The sequence below is a fragment of the Abramis brama genome, assembly GCF_963993115.1.
Source record: "Abramis brama genome assembly, chromosome: 25".
Classification (NCBI taxonomy): Eukaryota; Metazoa; Chordata; class Actinopteri; order Cypriniformes; family Leuciscidae; genus Abramis; species Abramis brama.
This window is the reverse complement of record NC_139987.1, coordinates 18,666,222-18,687,137: the sequence shown is the minus strand read 5'-3', so window position 1 is coordinate 18,687,137 and position 20,916 is coordinate 18,666,222. Positions and strand designations below refer to the sequence as shown.

The window sequence follows — 20,916 nt, the reverse complement described above, 5'->3', positions numbered from 1 at the left end:
CAACTTACCGAAAGTATACATAATATCGACCAATTAGTGTTTTTCAACCACGGAAAGAGGTCAATATAACAGCAGGAGAACAATTATGTCACATAACGTTACCTTTACCTCAGGAAAGCCATTTAATGACCATAGCATGTTAATTGAATAGAAAAAATAGCTAGAGAGGAGATTTTGCTGAGCACTATATTACATATTTATTATATTTTTTACTTATGTCATTAAATAATTGTTATTATAACAAAAACTCCATTATGTTTAAATTAATTTGTTATTTTTAACCTTTAATAATACCAGCAGATTGGGCCCTCTATGTTTACAGCATTAGGTGAGATTATTTTTTTTTATAAAATTTAAAATAAACATGTATCCAAATTAGTCAATATTGAATCAAAATCGGAATCAGAACATAAGAATGGAATTGAAATCTTGAAATTTTTGTCAAGCAATAATAAAAACTGTATCCTACGAGTACTTGTACAATGTAAACATTGTAACATGTTGTCACTAAACTTCATAAAATTCTATTTAGTTACCAAATGTTTTGACAATCACAATCACACTTATTGTGATGCAATATCCCCCCCCCCCCCCCAAAAAAAAATTCTCACTCCAAGCTAAACTCAAAAGTTGGCAGCCCTGAATTATTATTACAAGTACAATTGCGGTTTTTTTTGTGTGTGTGTGTGTGTGTTTCACAGAAGAAAGAAAGCTATACAGGTTTGTAAGGACACAAGAGTGAGTAAATGATGATGCATTTCTTTTTATTTTTGTGTGAACTGTTCCTTTAAGTTTAAAATAATCCACAATAATCTTTTAGCTAATTAAAGGTAGCGTAGGCAATTTTCAGAGAAGCTAGGAATAGCGAGCTAGTTTTGAAAGCATGAGATCCCACCCTCCCTTCAGAGTGTCTCCAAAGCCACACCTCCCAAAACACATGAACACACACAGCAGAGTCTGAGATGGTGTACCTCACGTCTCAAAGCACATAACATTACAATAATAAAGAACATAAACAACTTAAAGAGCGCTAATCTGTACCACCTGACTGCTGAAGATTCATTTTGGCGTTGATAGTGTTGCCATTGAAACGCATAAATTTGAGTCACGAACTGCTCCGAGTATAACGTCACAGGTTTCCATCTCTTCCAAATGACAGTAGTGATGGCGTAAACGCAGCATAAGCTCATTGTTTTGGTTCAGGAGGAACTGTAAAAGGTGGTTGAGGTGCTCGGTGACTGACGTCTGTCTAACTCTGTATAGCATGAAACAATGACGTGTGATGTCTAAGCGAGCAGGGTGCGAGGAGGTACGAAAATACAAATGTTGAGAGGCAGGTAGGACATCTATTCATTGCATTCGGACCAAATGATTGGATGAACATTTTATGGTCCTACGCCTTCTATCATAACAAAAAATGTTTCTGGAACAAATCACCCTCCCTTTAAGAAATATAACTTAATTTTCAGGTAAATTGTTCCTTCATGGTCGATGGGCATTTGTTGCATGCTGTCGATTATTACAGACAATAAAACAGGAAACACATTTACGGTAATGCACTTATACAGAAATCCACACTGCTTTTATTATGCTTATCGATGGTCTGTGGCACAAAATGTCTGAATTTTATTGTGTGAAACTGCTGATAAACCGTCCTAAAGCTTTCTGAACTGAGCCGGTGCGAAGCAAACACAGAGGTCACTCAGCAGAGGCATAAATATTTTGTCAGAATAGCTGCAGGTAATGGGAATACACACATCCCACCCACAATGATGGCTACATAGTACAATGAAAAGAAGCAAGAAGCAAAAGTAAATCCCAGCTTTTTGTGAGCAGAGTATTACAGGTAGCATGCTGCGATATCTCTCTTACACTGTTAAACCTTCACTGTTGCTGCTGTGTGTGTGTGTGTGTGTGTGAGAAAGAGACTGCATCCATGGTTTAAAGCTCAGAGATGATATGACTTTGGTTTATGATAAAGAAGCTTTGTAATTGCAGTGTGCGCTTATGAAGTTACAACAACATTCAAGTGACAGATTCGCTGGTTATGATCTATCACAATGGTAAAATAACAATTCCACAGCCAATATTCAACTGGAACTTGGATATTATTATTATACAATCTATTTTTATACTTTTTTTTATTGCATTCAATAATGTCCTTCTCTATAGTGCCTTTATCTCTATTGACAGATTACCTGATATATGATATTCCTACATTTCTTATAATGCACTTTAACTGCATTAATGCGTCAATATTGTAAGGGAATGGACAGTTTCTAACTTGATATGTGTGGAGTGTCATGATATCTGATATTCAAAGCTACTGGCACCGTGTGTGTGTCAGTTAGTCATGTGCTACTGGATTTTTTGCCCAAGTATGTTCTATGTATTGTTGGTTCTTTCTGTGAATAGGGGATACATTTGTCATTTCTTTTTCTGTTTTTTTAACTTTAAAGCCATAAAGGACCAAATAACCTGTTCTTTAGAGAGTGAGCTTCATATTATATAAGACTTAACAACATAAGTCTTTTAGGCTAAATCTTCAACCTTCCTGGCTGACAAAAATACGTTCTAAGAACATTTTGACAACATTAAAAATAATAAAAGAACAATACAAATTACAACAGTACAACAAAAAAAATGAGGCACCTCTTTTCCCTGACACTCATTTTTTTTAAGTTTCAACTTCAATTTTGCACACTATTTCTGTAAAGTGCCTGTTGTTGTTGTTGTTGTTTGTTTACCAGATTTTATATGTGCTGCTGACATACTCAACCCAATACTGATGCAATCCATGTCATTCTGATCCAGCGGTCCACTTGTTAAATGACCGTGGGTGATTGTGCTTTCGCTCCAGTTTCATGTGTGTTTCTGTGGATATATCCTACATCTCATCTGTATTCCGCAGTGGCGTTCCTGCAGGGGTTACTTCCTGCTGCAAAGGGTGAGAATGAAGCACCCTCACCTGCCTCTAACAAGCTGCATTTGAGAATAAATCACTTAAACAGCACTGAAAAGAAGGTTGGCCTTAGGGCCTGTTTTATTTATTTGGTCTCATTTGTGACTCATCTCTCTGGTTGATCACGGTGAATATTAAAGAGAGCAGCAGTTCAGGCAGAGGACAGGGAAAACGAAGAGGTAATGAACGGGTGATGAACTGGTTGATAGGAAGACCCTTGAAGGGGCACACCGAAGCATTTAATGTGTGATAAAATGCTTTGCACTGGCAAAATAGCTTTGGATGTGTTTAAGTAAATCTGTTAATGCAGGGAATGAGGTATAGGGTGTATAGGGAATGCTGGGAATTTGGCTGGCATATACTCAATATGCATGCACAGACACAACTTTAAATTAGAGAAATAGACTCTGATTAATTAAACCTCTTTTTCTTTTACAGAGATTCATTTAAGTTAACATGGTGGATTGCCACAAAACCTCCCTTAATTAATGTTTTTAGCATCTGCTTAGTGCTGGTTTCTACTGGCTGAGCTCTGCACATCACTGGGCAGAAATATTCATTCATTTCACGTAAACACACGCAAGCACACAACCAAGTAATAAACATTTATGGGTGAAATCAGTGAATCAACAAACTAATCAATATCTATCTATCTATCTATCTATCTATCTATCTATCTATCTATCTATCTATCTATCTATCTATATGTTTCAGTAGAACTGGTCTCGGATCAGCATTATTATATGGATAAACTCTATGTTGTGTAAGAGTATAAGTAGAGGCATCAGACCTCCAGGGTTCCTGCTCATTTTTAGATTAATTGTCAAGTGCTCAGGAGGCACAATCATCCAGAAAACTCACCAAGATCAACAGAGAGAAATAATCATCTACCCAAATTAAGAACTTCCCCTCTAGGATTGCATGAAATATTGAATGCATACAGATTTATGTTATTATGTAACAATTTTTTTGTGCCGTTATTTACATTCTTTAAAAGCTCGGAGGCATGATTTTTCTTCTTATACAAACAGTTGGAAATATGGGAGACAATGAATCCCTAAATCATTATGCATAATTGCAAAAATGCATAGAAATTATGTTTTGTCTCTTTCGTTGTTTTAATTTTTCAGAAATGATCTATCATTTGCATTCATACAGCATATGTTTTTTTTCTTTGCATTGAACTGCAGTGAAACTTTCCTCTTTGGACATAAATTTAGATTTATAAACATGCACTTATTTTGTCACTAGCCTATGTTATTGTCACTATTCTATTGAGGGGGAAAAAACTGCTTTTGTCAGTAGGCTATGTCTGCTGTCAGTGGGCTTCTATTAGACCTTTCGGTGTTCTCTTTAAGTGCAAAGAGAACTATAGCCCTTGTTAAGCCTGTAGGCTATTTATTGAGAATTAAATTAAATGAGTAAAACATTTCCATTCGTTGCAATCCTTTTCAATTTGCATATCATATGAGAGGCTAACGTATCTATGATCCACTAGACTACTTAGAGAGAACACCCTACAAATAGGCATATCAGAAAATGTTTTTTAAATTTAAAGAAAATAACACCTCGTGGGAAATTTTTTTGGAATTCTCATTTTTCTGAAATTAATTGGCATAGGGCGTGGCTTGTTCCTTTTAGATTTTGTATCACAAATAAAGTTAAGGAATTACATTTGAAAATATTACACAATATATATCCCACAAATATGTTTATTTCAAAATTTAAACCGGTTGATAATCTTTGTAGTTTCTGCAAGACAGAACAAGAATCGTTAACTCATCTTTTTTATAGTTGTTCATTTTGGAAAAGTGTTGAAAGTTATCTGGCTTTTAAAACAAAACATTCAATAACACTTGAAGGGAAACAGATTATTACATATTTTGATTGTAAAGATAGAAGTTTATGTAATATTGTAAATATTTTTATTTTATTAGGTAAGTTTCATATTCATAAAGCTAAATTTTCTAAATCAAGACCATGCTTTAAATTTTTCCAAACTGAAACTGAAATATATTTTGAGTCTCTTAAATTGGTAAAAAATAAGAAAGCTATGTCAGCAACTGATATATATTCCAAACTTTTCAATTGAAAATATGAAAATACTTTTATTTTTACAAATAATAAAGTTTGTAAGTCTGTTTTATTTTTATATTTTATGTAAAAAAATTGTATTTATTATTTTTATTTATTTATTATTATTTAATATTAATTTGTATTTGATGGCTCTGTTTTGTATTTGTATATATATATATATATATATATATTTTTTTTTTATTTTTTTTTATTGTGTACTATTTGTTTACGAATTGTGATGTTTGTATGTTTGTTAATTGAATTCTAATTAAAAAAAAAAAAGAGAGAACACCCTACACATTCTTTAGGGAACGCTTGCCCCCTGGCGTTTAAATTCGGAACTATATTTCTGTTTCTATTTGTGGAAAACAATAATGTACAATTTATGGAAAGCACACTTGAAGAAAAAAAAACATTAAAACGCATTTTATGAAATAGTTTTAGTGCTAACTTGTAATCTGGGACTTTTGTAAACAAGTTGCGGATAATATTTCCCTAAGCGGAACTCTTGATTCGTTATGTTTCCACACGACCATGAATCAGTCGCAGAATAGGGAAACATGTGAAGACTCTCTGATGTTATTTTACATCAATATAACTCTGTAGTGAGCTTCTGACTAGCTTAAAAGTCAGCTTGTCCCTGTTTGGGTGTGTGTACTTTAGCAGCAGTGTATTGTTTCGAGTTTGGAGAATAGCTAGAAAATTCCAAAAAGCTTTGACAGATTATTAATAATGTCTAAATCTGCGGTTCCTCTCCGAATTCTCTGTATTCATGGTTATCGACAGAATGCAAACTCCTTTAGAGAGAAGACAGGGGCTTTACGGAAACTATTAAAGAAACAAGTGGAGCTGGTGTATGTTAGTGCACCACACCAAGTTCCTGCTATTCAAAACGAAAGTGAGTATAAAACTGATAATATCTGCCTAGCATTACACTACCGGTTAAACGTTTGGAATAATTCATATTTTTGAAAGAAGTCATGCTCACTAAGGCTGCGTTTATTTGATAAAAAATACAGTAAAACAGTAGTATTGTGAAATAGGCTATTATTGCAAGTTAAAATAACTGTAATTTATTCCTGTGATGGCAAAGCTGAATTTTCAGCATCTCCAGTCTTCAGTGTCACATGATCCTTCAGAAATCATTCTAATATACTGATTTGGTGCTCAAGAAACATAATCAATGTTGAAAACAGTTGCGCTGCTTAATATTTTTGTGGAAACTTTGACACATTTCCAATCAAAAGTTTGAGTTAAGAAAGTTTTTATTTTTTATTTTTTTACACGTTACACCGTAAATACTTTTATTAAGCAAAGATGCATTAAATTAACAATGTTACAAAGTGATTTCTATTTCAAATAAATGCTGTTCTTCATTCATCATAGAATCCTGACATTCTGAATGATTTATGCAAAAACTGATCTATTTCCTACATAAGTGTCGTTGTTGAATCTTTCTACCTTATCTTACTTCTGAAAACAGCCAATCAGGAACCAGAGAAGATGGCCAGCAGTGGTGAAGAAGACCAGAGGGGCTGGTGGTTCTCTGATGTCCAGGCACGAGGTTTTAATGCTAAGCAGGAGTGTGAGAGCAGCCTGGGTCTGGAAGAGAGTATAGAGGCTGTGAAAACTGCAGTGAAGGATCTCGGCCCTTTCGATGGCATCCTGGGCTTTAGTCAAGGTGCCGCCCTGGTGGCCATGCTGTGTGCCCTGCAAGAACAGAAAGTACAGCCTGATTTCAGTTTCCGCTTTGCTATCGTGGTCGCAGGATTCCGCAGTGCCTGTTCCCAGCATCAGCGGTTCTACAAAGGACTGGTGCTAACAATCCCCTCTCTGCATGTGTTTGGACAGGATGACCGTGTAATTCCTGAGGAGATGAGCCGAGATCTGCTGCCAGCGTTTGATGGAGCTCAAATCCTCCTTCATCCTGGTGGACATTTTGTTCCGGCGAAATCCTCACACAGGCAGACATACCAAGACTTCCTTAAGAAGTTTCAGTGAGAAGATTACAGAATATGTGAGGGTTCCTGGAATCAATCAGGTCTACATAAAATGTACTAAGTGAATTATAGCTACATTATAAAAAAGCCTTGCTCAAGGTCAGCTTTATTTATATACCCTTAAAAGCAACATGAGTGCTGCACTTAAAATGACACATCATGCTAAAATAGAAAGCATTAAGAAATGTACAATTTAGAATAATTGTAACTACAATTATAAAAGAAAAAAGGAGAGAAAAACTAAACATCAGACAAGTATAAAACATAATGCACTTATACTAAGCCAGAGAAAATAGATATTTTGGAAATTGAAAGGTTAATAAAAGAATGTTTTACACTGTTCTCAGGGAAATGGTTACTTGAATAAAGTCTTTCAGAAGTATGCAGTGCTGTTTCATTTCCGTGACAGTGTCTGTTTAAAGGCTGTTTTGGGGTTCAAATCAAGTTAGGCTCTGTGGCATGGTGTTTGCCACAGAAAAAAAAAAATTATGTAATATATATTTAATATAATGTATTTTTATTTGGAGTTTGTAAAAAATAAACAATATTGCACAGAAATGCATGTAAAATGGAAGTTTTTCCCTGGGGTGGGGTTTAACCCTGTAAAGCCTAACATATGAAATAGTCATAAAAATGGAACAGTTTATAGAATCTATGGACAAAGTATATACATACACACACACACACACACATACATATATATACACACACATAGTGTGATATAGGAAAATGTGTAGCTCATACTTGAGGAAAAAACACCTGTTTTATTCAGAGCCCTGAGCAAAAATGTGCCATTTGGTGCAGTTGCTGATATTTAAATGTAATTTTAATCAGTGAGATCTTTATAACAGTATAGCAGACTACTTACATAAATGCATATAAATATCAGTTGTCACTATATCTCCCAATAAAATGTTTTAGTAAGATGATATTCAAATGCTTAGTTTTATGATCAATTCTCTGTAGATTTTATTGTGGGGAGTAAAACATAATGCAATGCAATAAAATTATGATTGAGAGATAAACAAATAAATGTTCATCAAAAGTCTGATGTGTTATATTTGATACATTTTTTTATATGATTTTTCTAAAAATTAAAAGAAGAAGAAGTGATGTATGGATAATTAAGTTGCTTCAGTCCTGTTTGGATTCATTATACAATTTTACTAACAGTATAAAAGATATTCTTACATTTACTTTACAAAAAAATCAGAAAAGATCTCACAGCACAGAACCACAACCTGAAGGGGGATATTTTTTAAATTATACTAAAAGGCCTTTTACTTGCTAAAAAAGAATAAACAACAATTATGTGACATGTAGTACATTGTTTACAACAGTTTTTTTCAGCAAAGTTTTGATCATATTGATAATTGAAAAAAAAGAGTCTTTAGAAATTTTCGTACAAAATTTGATGCAGTATTGGCTTTAGGTTTATTTTATTAGGTTTATGTTATTATTTGTTAAAGTGCTTTATAAATTATCCAATAGAAAAATGTGTGGTATTGGAGCTGTAAAGTCCTATTGGTAGTGGGAAAATATCTAGGTTATGACTGTAACCTCTGTTCCCTGAGAACAGGGAACTCGCACTGCGTCAGCGACGTCATTGGGGAACACCCTCCACGTGAACCGGTCTCTGAAAAACTATCCAATCACGGCAATCTAATTTGACCGGCGACAGCCTATGACGTCACTACTAGTGCGACCCGGAAGTATAAAAGGGGCGCCTAGAGAACATGTCATCCACTTTCGCCTGAAGGGACTGTTCAGCAGGAATCTCCGAGGCATGGCTAACGACGCAGTGTCTCGTTCCCTGTTCTCAGTAGTAGCCTAGACATTCCCTTTCGAAAGGGAATTCGCACTGCATGCGTCGATGACGCTATTGGGGACTGATGTACAATCCCACCATGCTGAGGGGAGTGCATGCCAATTATGGCTTGTGACAAAACGTAAGAACTGGCAGTTTCAACCTGAAATTCCAAGAACACACTCCCCCTTCGGGTCACATACAGTACAGGATGTCAGTGACATTATTCCCTACGGTCACTGCCCAAGCTATAAGCCTCAAAGAGGCCTCCAAACACGGAAAAGCCTACCAAGGCCGCTCAAGGGCTTGAAACCAACAGCTTCCATGGAAGGGGTTCCTTTAAGGGAATATGGCCAGGGCATCCGAAAGGAGTCCCATCTAGTCACTTTCTGAGGGGGACATTGAGTCAACCCTACATGCCACCACCGTCTACTGACCTAGTCTTTCCAACAACATGCATGTTTTCCTAAACAGAGTCTCTCACAAAAACCAATAGTTTTTTATGAAACCGGAACATAGAGATGGGCATCCTGAAGAGTAGAACTCAGCATAGCACTCTATAACCCTTGCAAATGAGGGGAGTAACTCTTCTCAATCCTGGATCTACATAATGCTATTAAACATTGAGGAGGCTGGGCACTCTAACAAGGGACCCTAGCCTCCAGCTCTAGGGCTACCAGCTCCAGCTCAACCTTATAACCAGACTTAGGGTAGCTAGGAAAATAATATATATATCAAACAGAATCAGTTTGAAGCTCTCATGCACGATGGCCTCACTAGAGATTTCTCTATGCGATTAAGCCAACCTGTACCGCACTGGGTGACCAAGATTGGCATCCCCTACTACATAAACCTGACAACTCTTAACACAAGAGGAGGCCTATGAAAAGGTATACAAGCCTATAAAAAAAAGGAACTTCAGGGCCCTAATTCCTAATTCTAATATTTTCCTATTCTTTCAAACATACCACTTAAAACTTTCTAAACAGGGAACCAAGGTCTAAAGTATAACAACCTTATATAAAGACCTACCAAGATCATCCTGCTGCTCATAGAGCGGCGGCCTAAATTCTATTCTTTGAACGAAGGCCTACCACCCAAAAGCTAGAAAGGACACACTCACTACCAAGCCCGACTCCGGACCTTCAGAAGCATTCCGTTTAATGGGAAAATATCATCATCGGTCCAGGCCTGAGGCCTGAAGCGCCTGGGGTAAAGAAAATAGGGGGGAGAGGAAGAAGAGAGGAGAGGGTGGATGTTATTCACCCTCAGAGGAAGGGGATCCCTCACTGATGCTGGGAGCGCCTGTGTTGGATCACCCCCCTCAGATCCCTCTTCTTCCTTGAGTCGCACCTTCTCTGCGACCTACTCCTTGTTGGAGGAGGAGCACGAGAGGCGACACTGAACCTCTGGCCCTGTCTCCGATCCTCGAACCGGGATGGGCCAGGCCCCCCTGGCTGTCTGGGTGTGGATTTGGATCCCAGCGGAATGCATGATTTAAATGCAGAAACCGGGGCATCGAGGAGAAAACCCTTTTCTTTCTCCCCGATGTCAGCCAGGTTCAGCTACAGATGTCTCTCCACGGCCACCATCACTGCTATCGACCTTCCAATCGAGGCAGCGGTTTGTCTGGTGACCCGAAGAGCCAGATCTGTGGTGCGGCGCAGCTCGTCCACTGCGTCAGGGGAGAGACCCTGCCCTTTATCCAAATCCTTCAGCAGGTTGGCTTGGTATGCCTGTAACACAGACATCGTGTGTAAGGCAGCCCCAGCCTGACCTGCTGCCACATATGCCCTGCCATTCAAGCGAGATGTCATCTTGAGTGGCTTGGAAGGCAGGGCCGGAGCTTTTAGTGCCGATGCCTCTCCAGCAGCGAGATCAATTGGGGGCATCGACACATACCCATGTTCATGCATCCCCTCGACATCAGCGTAGTTTGCCCACTGCTGACGATGGATGCATGCAGAATATGGGTTCTTCCATGCCTTCTTGATCTCAGTATGCAGATCAGGAAGGAATGGAAGGCTCACGGGAGCTGGGGAGTTATGGTCAGAAAGGAACCGCTCATCCAACCTGCCGTGAACAGGTCCTTCCTTCACGCGCTCCCACGGCAGCTGAAGCCTCGCTGAACACCCAACAGCTCATCATACGCGGGGCAGGAAGACTGTGAGGGTTCAGGTTGTACCTCCTCTTCACCCTCATCAGCCCTCTCCTGCTCTCTCGGGCTAGGTGCCAGCAGAGCACTTGCTGCTGGATCAGAGGATGTAAGACATAACACATCCTCATCCAGCAGCTCACCCTCGCGAGCTTCTGATGGGCGTGAGAGAGAACTCTCTCAAACTCATCAGCGAGCTCCATCTGGGAACCCCATGATCCGAGACTCTGCAGTGCCTCAGCATGAGCGGGACCCGAACTACTGGACACAGATGTCTGTTCCTCTTCCCTCGAGAAGAGGGCCAGACGAGAGCGGAGTTTTCTAAGCGGAAAACTCTCACATTCTGCACAGTCAGATCTCTCAAGAGCTGATCGTGCGTGCTCTTCGCCCAAACAGTAAACGCACAAGTCGTGTGTGTCATCTGGTGTCAGAAACCTGAGACACGGATCTACACACTTCTTGAAACGCTTGTTTTCACTTGCCGTAATTCTTACCATTTTCAGGTGATTGAAAATCATACAAAACTGTCCCTGAAGACGAAAAGAGGATGACATGTTCTCTAGGCGCCCCTTTTATACTTTCCGGGTCGCACTAGTAGTGACGTCATAGGCTGTCACCGGTCAAATTCGATTGCCGCGATTGGATAGTTTTTCAGACAGCGGTTCACGTGAAGGGCGTTCCCCAATAGCGTCATGACACAGTGCAAGTTCCCTTTCAAAAGGGAACTGTTCTGGGTGATGAACTTGAATCTTCAGTATATTCAATTGGCAGGTGCAGTAGCTCCAGTTTCCAGTGAGTGTGTGTGTGTGTGTGTGTTTCACCCTGCAGCTGTTTATCATTTTTATTCCTCTGTCAGTGTCTGTGTGTGTGTGTGTGTTTGTGCGCGCTCGCAATTAGATTGGGAACTCTGTGTTCTCATGTAGCTTTAAGGAAGTTTGGCGGCCCAGGATTGCATTCATGATGATTTCCAGATGTTTGTGGAAGGCACTCCTCTCTTCTCTCTCACTCTTTCCAATGTATCCAGAGCGCCTCCACACCTTCCTTGACCCCGATCTCTCGCGTTTCCTTTACTTTATTCTCACTCTCCCTGTCTCCATCCCTCTCTTATTCTTGTAAACGGCAATAAAACAGCTACACATTTGGTTGATTTGTTGTTTTAAACAGTTCACACTGCATCTACAGTACACTAAAAAAAATTAAAGCCTTTTTTCAAGATTTACGCATTTCAATTAGCCTGTAAAAATAAATGCTGTTTTAAAATTTTAAGTACAATCAACTTGGATGTTTAAGTCATTTCAACTTAAATTACATTAAACTGACTTAAAAAGTAGTTGAATCTTGTATAACTTAAAAAAAAGTTGAAAATTGCTTAACTTGTTTTAATGAGTTAACAAAATGTAAAAATAAAGAGGTTTACGGAGCCCTTAAAGGGTTGTGATGGGGGGAAATGAAATGGAAGGAAAACTCCAATTTCTTCCATTTATTTTATATGATTATTTTATAATTGTTATAGTGTATAGAAATATTTATATAATTTTGTTAACACATCTTTCTACCAATACCACGCCAAAATGATCATATAAAGCCTTTTTTTTTTTTTCTCTTCATTTGTTTTTCCCCTCTTTCTGTCAGTCCCTCCCACATAATTCGTCCTTTTTTTCTGTTCTCTCCTTCTCAGTGCCACGTGTCTCTTTCTCCACTCAAACACATGGTTTTGATAAATGGAAGACAAGAGAAGAGGAGAAACACAAACTCCCTCTTGCCAGTAAGTTTTACAACAGCTCCGTGACTCCCGGCCTCAGGAATCCTGGACTTGCGCAACAGTCGTGGCCAGGGGTGAGAGAGAGAGAGTTGTGTAAGAAATGTCTGGAAAAGAAGGGTGTGAGAGGTGCATCGGGCTATATTTTGACTCTGGTGGGCTATTGTAGCAGGCAAAAGGGATGCCAGCAACCTGTGTTAAAAGTAACAGGAGGTCTTTTTTTTCTTTCTTTTTTTATCTGAGGAATGAAGAAGGCGTGGTTTTGAGAATGTAGGCGGAGCTACAGCGTGTTTTTATAAGAGTAGAAGGACTCAGTGGTTTCATCCTGCTCCGTTAAACTATCTTTTGCGTTCTCTCATCCTGAAAGCTGACTCTATGGACTATATCACACTGTCTCTGAACTTTTACCTTTATTTTTCTGGAAATCTACATCTTCATGGGAGATTTTGAGGAGTGATGCGTTTGGACAAGTGGTGATTTTGGGTGTATACTAATCACACATGTAGGAGTCATGTATGTATTGTGCTGTACAGTCACGCATGATCTCATTTCAAAGATGTTTTGTGGTAAAATGAAGCTAAAGAGTGTAATTAGAAAGGTTTATGTAGCCTACAGTATGAATACATACTTACCTGTATATGATGTATTTATATATATGAATATGTATTTGTATATGCATATGCCTATGTTTATTCATACTGTAGGTGAAATGTTGCTTTGGAGTGAATCAAAACCCTTATATGTATTTGGAGTGAATCAAAACCCTTCTTAATATAATTTTTGAAGAAGACGGAAAGATACTTAAGAGGTTTCCCAGAAGAGCAGAAGAAGTTAAATTCCAGGAAATGTGTTATGGTGAAGAGGACACTGAGAAGACCCTGCTTTGCTGGTGTGGCCGGACTGACCAATCAGATCTCAGCAGTGACAGAGAGTGTGGAGGGAGTTTCCCAAGGAATGGATTATTTAACCTAAAGAACAGCTATGATGTCACTGTTATGAAGCACATGGTGCATATTTACAAGCAAAGAGCAAGACAGGATGTTTTTTTTTCTGAAAATTGAGTTTAGGGGTTGCTGTGGTTTTGTTTTCTTTTTTTCTTAGCGAGTCAGGCAGTGTCTTATAACCAGGAATTCAGGAATTCATCCAGCTGAGTGTGGTTTGAGTTACTTATTATTTATTTTCAGCCTGATCTAAACACGGTCCTGCTGCTTCTTGGTTTTCCTGTTTATGTGGACAGTGCACACCATAAGCCAGAGGGTTGCACTTTATTTTACAGTACGTGCACTTTCAATGTACTTACAGTGTACTTACCCAAGAAAGTACAGAGTAATATAAGGTAACTACATGGGTTGAAGTTAGGTTTAGGGGTAGGTTCAGGACTAGTACCTAGTTTTCACCCAGTTATTGTAATTACTACAGTAAATATATGTACATGCGAAACAGGACTGTAAAATAAAGTTCTTTCTTTCTTTCTTTCTTCTGAGCTTGCAGGAACTCTCTGTGCTATCATTGGTAAGAACTACAAGGTTTTGGCGAAGAGGATCTGAACATAACCCTTCAAATTCTTGAGGTTTGGCTGTTCCTTCTTGTGAATCTAGTTGTTACAGGGGCAAATTTGGGTCAAGTGGAGATGAATTAACCTATACTTTCCATTTCTAATCATTGCTTTTAATGCATATGGCCAATTAGTGTTTGTGTTTTTGAAATGGATAGAATTTATTGTTCTTTGCTGATGATCTCTTGCAGTATTTTCTCTGTATTTCTGCTTAAATGCCTGACAGTGGCAGGTTTGTCTTCTCTTAGAGGCAGAATAATTAATCATTCTTAGAGTGTGTGTGTGTGTGTGTGTGTGCGCGTGCGTGCGTGCGTGCGTGCGTGCGTGCGTGTGTGTGTGTGTGTGTGTGTGTGTGTGTGTACGATGCCCTTAGCCCTGAACAGTAAGAGTTTATGTGCTGAGGTTCCAATATCAGCACATGGTCTCTTACTTGTAGGGAAAAGAGTCTCTATCGACTTCTCATCACATTGTTTCAAAGTAAGTATTCGCTTTATTTTTCCAAATCAACATTTACATTAATCTTTGAGAAACAAATGAGGAATGTCACAAGATGATCATACAAGAGGCAACAATATTTAGAAATTTCAAGAGAAAGCTTGTAATACAGAAGCTAGAACATAAAAAATGCAGAAGAACAGAGAAAATATATTTTTTATTTAAATGTATGTTTTGGAAATACTTTTATTTATTGTCGCCTGGTGAATGATGAAATGTAATGATCAACCATATATATATAAGGCTTAAAAATTTAGACAACTCTGGCCAAGATTTGCATCCAGCCCAAGAACAAAATATTTAATTTAATGAACACAAAGTGGCATCATTTAAAATATTAGAAACCAAAACATGGGACATTGTCTTTGGATGCCGAGATTATATGTAATTTAATTTTCATATAAACATTTCTGAATATAATTTCTTTCTATTACTTGCATGACAATTGTTTGTTTTGTGCAACTACAGACTCTCTCCTCCAGAGGGCGACATGTGAGTTCTATTTCTTTAGCATTTGGGCCATATTCTATTGCACACCACTAAAAATGTCTGCAGATCAAAACTCATTTTGACAAGACATCCCTGTTAATCTATTATTTGTTAATTACTCACTAAATTCACCAAAACACCTGTCCTGCTGTCCCAGATGGCACTGGAACCGGTAAAAAATAAAATAATGTATGGCTTTCATCAATTACACATTCAACATATTCTGTCACTCTATCCTAATTAAAACTGCTTCTCCCTGTTCCACAGGAAATTGTCTGGAAAAAAAGGAGCAATCATTGGCACTTCACATTAGAATGAATCACTTGGCCATCAGGAAACGAAGTGAATCATCAGGAAAACATTTTATATTCTGGTACAGTACATGAATCAATTACCACAGAAAACAATCTGTTTGTTTCGAAGTGTTTAATGTATGTTGTTTTCTGTCAGAAATCAAACTGTATCACATGTACAGTTTTGATGCTTTTCAGCAGGCAAAGATAGAGAAAAACAGTCTTTCAGTAGAGTTTCAGAAGGAGGGAAAGATATAAATAAATAAAGTGAGACTTTGACCTACTTTCCAAAATCAAATCATTCTGTAAGTTCTTCCTAGCAAATCCCTCACCATGTTACAGTTTCATGTGCGTTCTGGTCACGCACATGAAACATAATGAAGCCTGCTAGTCACAATTATGCTTGCAGTTGTCGCTATAACACCTGCCCCTTGGCGACCATGGCTGTAGACTGTTACCACGTGCCATCGCTACAGTAACAATCTAAAGCCACGGTCACCATGGAGACAGCAGAGGGGGTGTTGGCATGGTAACTGGAAATAGTGCTCTCCTATTGGCTTGTTAGATGAAACGACAAGCCTCCATAGCACAGGACTCCCCCAATACAGGCTCAGATACACGCAACTGTTTGCCGTCACAGCCGAGTATTTCTGATGTATGTGTGCGTGCACATTTTCACAGCCTTTCCTATGAAATCCAACGGAAGTTATACAGATGATAGGCTAAATCGGGCTAGGTCTGGTATTCAAATGCGTATTTGTGATGCTGGAGCCAGACTTCAGTAGCCATGACTGTAGACTGTTACTGTACTGTTGGACTCCATAAGCAGTAAGCAGTCTAGAGCCAAGGTCATGAAGTGCTGGCATACTGGCAAATACTCTCATTACAGCCATGCTGGGCAAGACCTGGAAGAATTCGGCTCACTGAGGGAGAGATAGAACAGCTACTGCAAGTAAAAAGAAGTGTTACAAAAACAGGATTTATTAAACACCTAGAATATGTGTAAGGTGTATAGATACTTTTAATATCATAACTATTCTTTATGCCCATGAATGATGCATAACACGGTTTATTTCATTAGAAGGGCCATGGTTTGCCCAAGCAGAAAATACTCGGGAACATTGATTCCCATGAGCACCGCTGCTGGGACAGTGAGGTAGATGCTGGCTTGAACCCCTTTGAAAGTCATTTTCAATTATATTTTATTATGCATACAACACCTTATACTCGTTTATTTTAGTGACTGCCCAATGTTAGACTGCTTAATTGTATTCAGTTTTAAGAAAGGAGGAAGCAGCATTGACAAAACACTAACCGCTGTCCGTGGTGCTGAAACACACGTTTACTCTGCTTTATTCCATTGAACCCATTTAATATAGCAGTCCTAGGTAACAGATAAATGTATGACATTCATTTAAAAAGAAACATTTTCCATTGCACTACACTTCTAACTATATAGTTCACCCTAAAATGAAAAGAAGTTAGGGAGAATACAATGACCTGACAACCTCAGTCACCATTCACTTTCATAGCATATTTGTACATACAAATACAGTGAACGCTGAATGATATTGTACCAAACATCTCCTTTTGAGTTCCACGTGAAAAAATTAATCAAAATAAGGGTGAGTGAATAATTATCATAATAATCATTTTTGTATGCACTGTTCCTTTAAGAGTTAAAATACATTTTGTGTAGCCTACTTGTTTCAGCTACTCAAAATATTAGTCATTAGTGTCGTTGGCTGTGCTAATTCAATTGTTCAGTAATTAATTTACAAAGAATGAATAAGGTGTCTTCATTGAATGAAAACGGATGCCCACTCCCTACTTTAACACCCCCGCGAAAAATAAAAGGTTTGTGCTGCAGTCATTTGTGTGTGTGTGTGTTTGTATCTGAGCGCGCGCTGTCTCTTTAAAGGGTTACAGTAGGTGACTACGAATCATCTGCAAAGTGCGCAAGAGTGACGCAGACCTGACTTCAACGCCTGAATACACGTCACAGAATCTGTGTAGAAAAAAAGGTGAGCGGAAACATTAGGTAGGAAGGAAATTCATAGCATTCAGTAAAGAGGGGAGGGAGGAGGGAGGAGGGAGGTAAAACAAAACAAAAAAAACGACTGTTGAATAGAAAGGCAAAAAATAAAAACGATGGTTACTGGAGGTAGCCTACTAGGGCATCAACTGGAGAGAAAGGGGAAGGTAGTGTTGCCACGTCCAGCTATTATACGCGACTTTGTGCTTGTTTTGGTTTTTTTTAAGGTTTAGAATAGGTACAATCGCGAATTTGAGCTCGACTGCTTAGTCGTTACAGTGTAAAGTGTGTCTCCATCTCTGTAAATGATGAGGCTGTTCAGATAAACGGCAGGAGAAATAGTTTATATCCTACAAAAGTGCGTTTTTATCCAGACGTTTATTATTATTTGACTAAGATCTGGCAACGCTGCGCGAGACGACAACATGCAGTTCATCTCTACCGGAAATCTCCCGGTGTCACACATTCACGAGAGAGTTTACAGCGAAGATTCGGGTGGTATTGTACATTTTGATGACTTACAGCGACATTCAATTATAGACTTGTTTCACTAAATACATACACATATTAATTCCAGAAATGTATATAGCATTTTTAACCTATTGTCATTCCCGAATAGTCAATATGCTAATTAAGCTTATTAATAATAAATCACAACTTCGCAAATTCATCTTCTACGATAAAAAGTTAATAATTAAAAAAACATATTATTTAATTTAACTTGTGAACGCAACCTTTTTACAGCAGCACCTGCATCATTATTAGACTGTTCCCTTTAAAGGGTCTTCATGCTGCCCACGTGCGAAAAAAGTGAGTCACACTGCAGTAAGTTTCAGGTCGTCTGCAATATGCCGTACATCTTTTAATAAACACGCATTAAAATATTATCTGAGGGGGGAAAAAACTTCTAAGACTTGTATTTGGCAACCTTCAGGTCATTTTTAAATGAACTTCCTGGCTGTCACCGTGCCATTTTCAACCAAACAGTGTCAAATCACACTTACCTTGAAATATAGGAGTCCTTGTCAAAAATGCAGTCGAATTTATGACGGCTGTCCGTTTTCTAGCACCTTGTCTGTGAGATGTTGGCGCTCCAGTAGGATGGCACGGTGTACTGCGTAATGAGAAGTTCTTTCTCGCCTGAGTGTCTCCATATGGACCACTGTCTACACTCGTCACGCTCGTCTCGTCTTCTTTTTCCTGGTAGAAACAAGCAGCTCTCAAGCGCTGTTCCATCTACCGTGCGCTTTTTATAGAGATCTGATAGTACTAGTAAGCTGGAGAGGGAGGGGGAACTCATTCACTAAAAAGCATCACCTACTCAACTACGCGCGTGCACTACGTCATTGACGGAATTTTGTCAACGGGGCTGCTATTTATAAAGACCAAGGAGAGTTCGGATTCTCACAGTTAAACGAGCACAGAACGATTATATATAGATTGTGTATGCTTGTTCCTTCTTCTGAACCTGCCAGTTAAAATCTCAAGACTGAAAATGTGGCTAAATACGTTCAGGTTCAACAAATGATGATTAAAGTGATAGTTCACCCAATAATGAAATTTGTCATAATTTAGTCGCCCTCATGTTGTTTAAAGTTGAACACAAAAGAAGATATTTTAAAGAATGTTGGTGATCAAACAGTTGATGATAGCCGTTGACTTCCATAGTTTTTTTTCTTTCCTACTATGAAAGTTAATGGCTACTGTCAACTGACTGGTTACCAACATTCTTCAAAATATCTTCTTTTGTGTACAACATAAGAAAGAAATGCATACAGGTTTGGAACAACATGAGGGTGAGTAAATGAAGACAGAATTTCCATTTTTGGGGACACTGTCCCTTTAAAGCAACACTAAGGAACATTTTTTACCTTAAAATAATGTTTCCAAAATCGTATCAGTGGTTCATCAAGTCGTAACAGGGTGAAAGGCACTTCAGGATTCGCTTTGCAGCCCTATATATGCTATAACCACACCGTGCAAGTTTGCCAAACCGGGTCGCGTTTCTGTAGTTCGAATGAGACATAAGAAAACTACAAATTTGACTTGCTTTACGTCAAGCGTTACAATAGTCATTATTTATTTTCCTTCGTTTCCGATGTCGCAATACATCATACTTTCATGAAATCATGCAACATACTCTACCTTGTCTGTGGACATCGTTCATTCCAAAGCCGGTGCTAGACAAACAGCGAGTGTGCGTGCGACAGTAGACTGCGGGCGGCGAAATTATTTACGACAGCGGTAATGGACAATTCCGCTTCCAACCTGTAGGGCGACCGAAGAGGAAAAGTTCCTTTGTGTTGCTTTAAATGCTGGTTTTGACATAAGGGAGACCAGGAAAGGTTTTAACACCACTTGTTTAAAAGTATATAAGATTTTAAAAAAAAAACACTATAATTTCACTTCTGTCTTATAAATTGAGTTGTTAATGGATGTAAAAGTACAGAACTATCCTGAATCATCAGATTCTCGTTTAAATCAATATAACATCCACAAAACCTTTTAGTATAATTTCAGATATAAATGGCTGTTAAATGACAACTATCATTTGAATCATCAGGTTCTCCTTAAAACCAACATATAACATCCACATAACCTTTTCACCTATGTGTAAATTGGCTAGAAATATCATGACTGGCCATGGGTTGTAACACTTTCCAATGCTTACTTTACCCAAGATTGCACAAAATGTTACATTGTATAAAACTATGGCAAGTCAGTTATGTTTTAGATTTGTTAGTCTTTATGTATTTGTTCTACTTGTGTCCAAGTTTATTTGATCTTTTGAATACATTTTCTTTAAATCAATGGAAGGGTGGAATAATAATTATTTTGAACATGTAAATTTGATGTTGGCTATATTAAATGCATGCACACATTTTAAAATGTTTAAGTGTTACACCCAACCAGTAGTGGAACAGTCCTCCTTGATATTAATTTACCGTTTAAGGACGACTAAACTACGTTTACTTATTTGATATATATGGAAATATTAAAGTTTGGAACACTTGGCACAAAAACACATAAGTTACAGACATTACATTCTATATATCCTAAACATTTATTAACAACGTGTATTCTTTAATTGTTTCTGCCCTAAATTAATACTGTAAAATGAATAGTTAGCTAACTGCGTGATATAACCTATACATTTCTGAAATACATAACTTGGACAATGTCACCTCTGATTACAGGTCACTCTAAATTCTAATGTAGACATGCATTTTCTGTAAAGCTGCTTTGAAATTATATGTATAAAAGCTACAAATGAATTGAATTGAACATAA

At 38.1% G+C, this 20,916-nt stretch overlaps 1 protein-coding gene across 1 annotated transcript; it reads left to right on the top strand.

Moving 5' to 3' along the window:
* The first annotated feature begins 5,564 nt into the window (after window positions 1-5,564).
* On the top strand, window positions 5,565-7,593 carry ovca2 (OVCA2 serine hydrolase domain containing). Its single transcript, XM_084105207.1, has 2 exons — window positions 5,565-5,936; window positions 6,522-7,593. Exons 1-2 carry the CDS (start codon window positions 5,771-5,773, stop codon window positions 7,037-7,039), a joined length of 684 nt encoding a protein of 227 aa, XP_083961333.1. The 5' UTR covers window positions 5,565-5,770; the 3' UTR covers window positions 7,040-7,593.
* The last annotated feature ends 13,323 nt before the right edge of the window (window positions 7,594-20,916 follow it).

Coding starts and splice junctions, on each gene's coding strand:
- ovca2 (XM_084105207.1), top strand. CDS start 5,771: ATGTCTAAATCTGCGGTTCCTCTCCGAATTCTCTGTATTCATGGTTAT. Junction 5,937..6,521: donor TCCTGCTATTCAAAACGAAA/GTGAGTATAAAA, acceptor TTCTGAAAACAG/CCAATCAGGAACCAGAGAAG.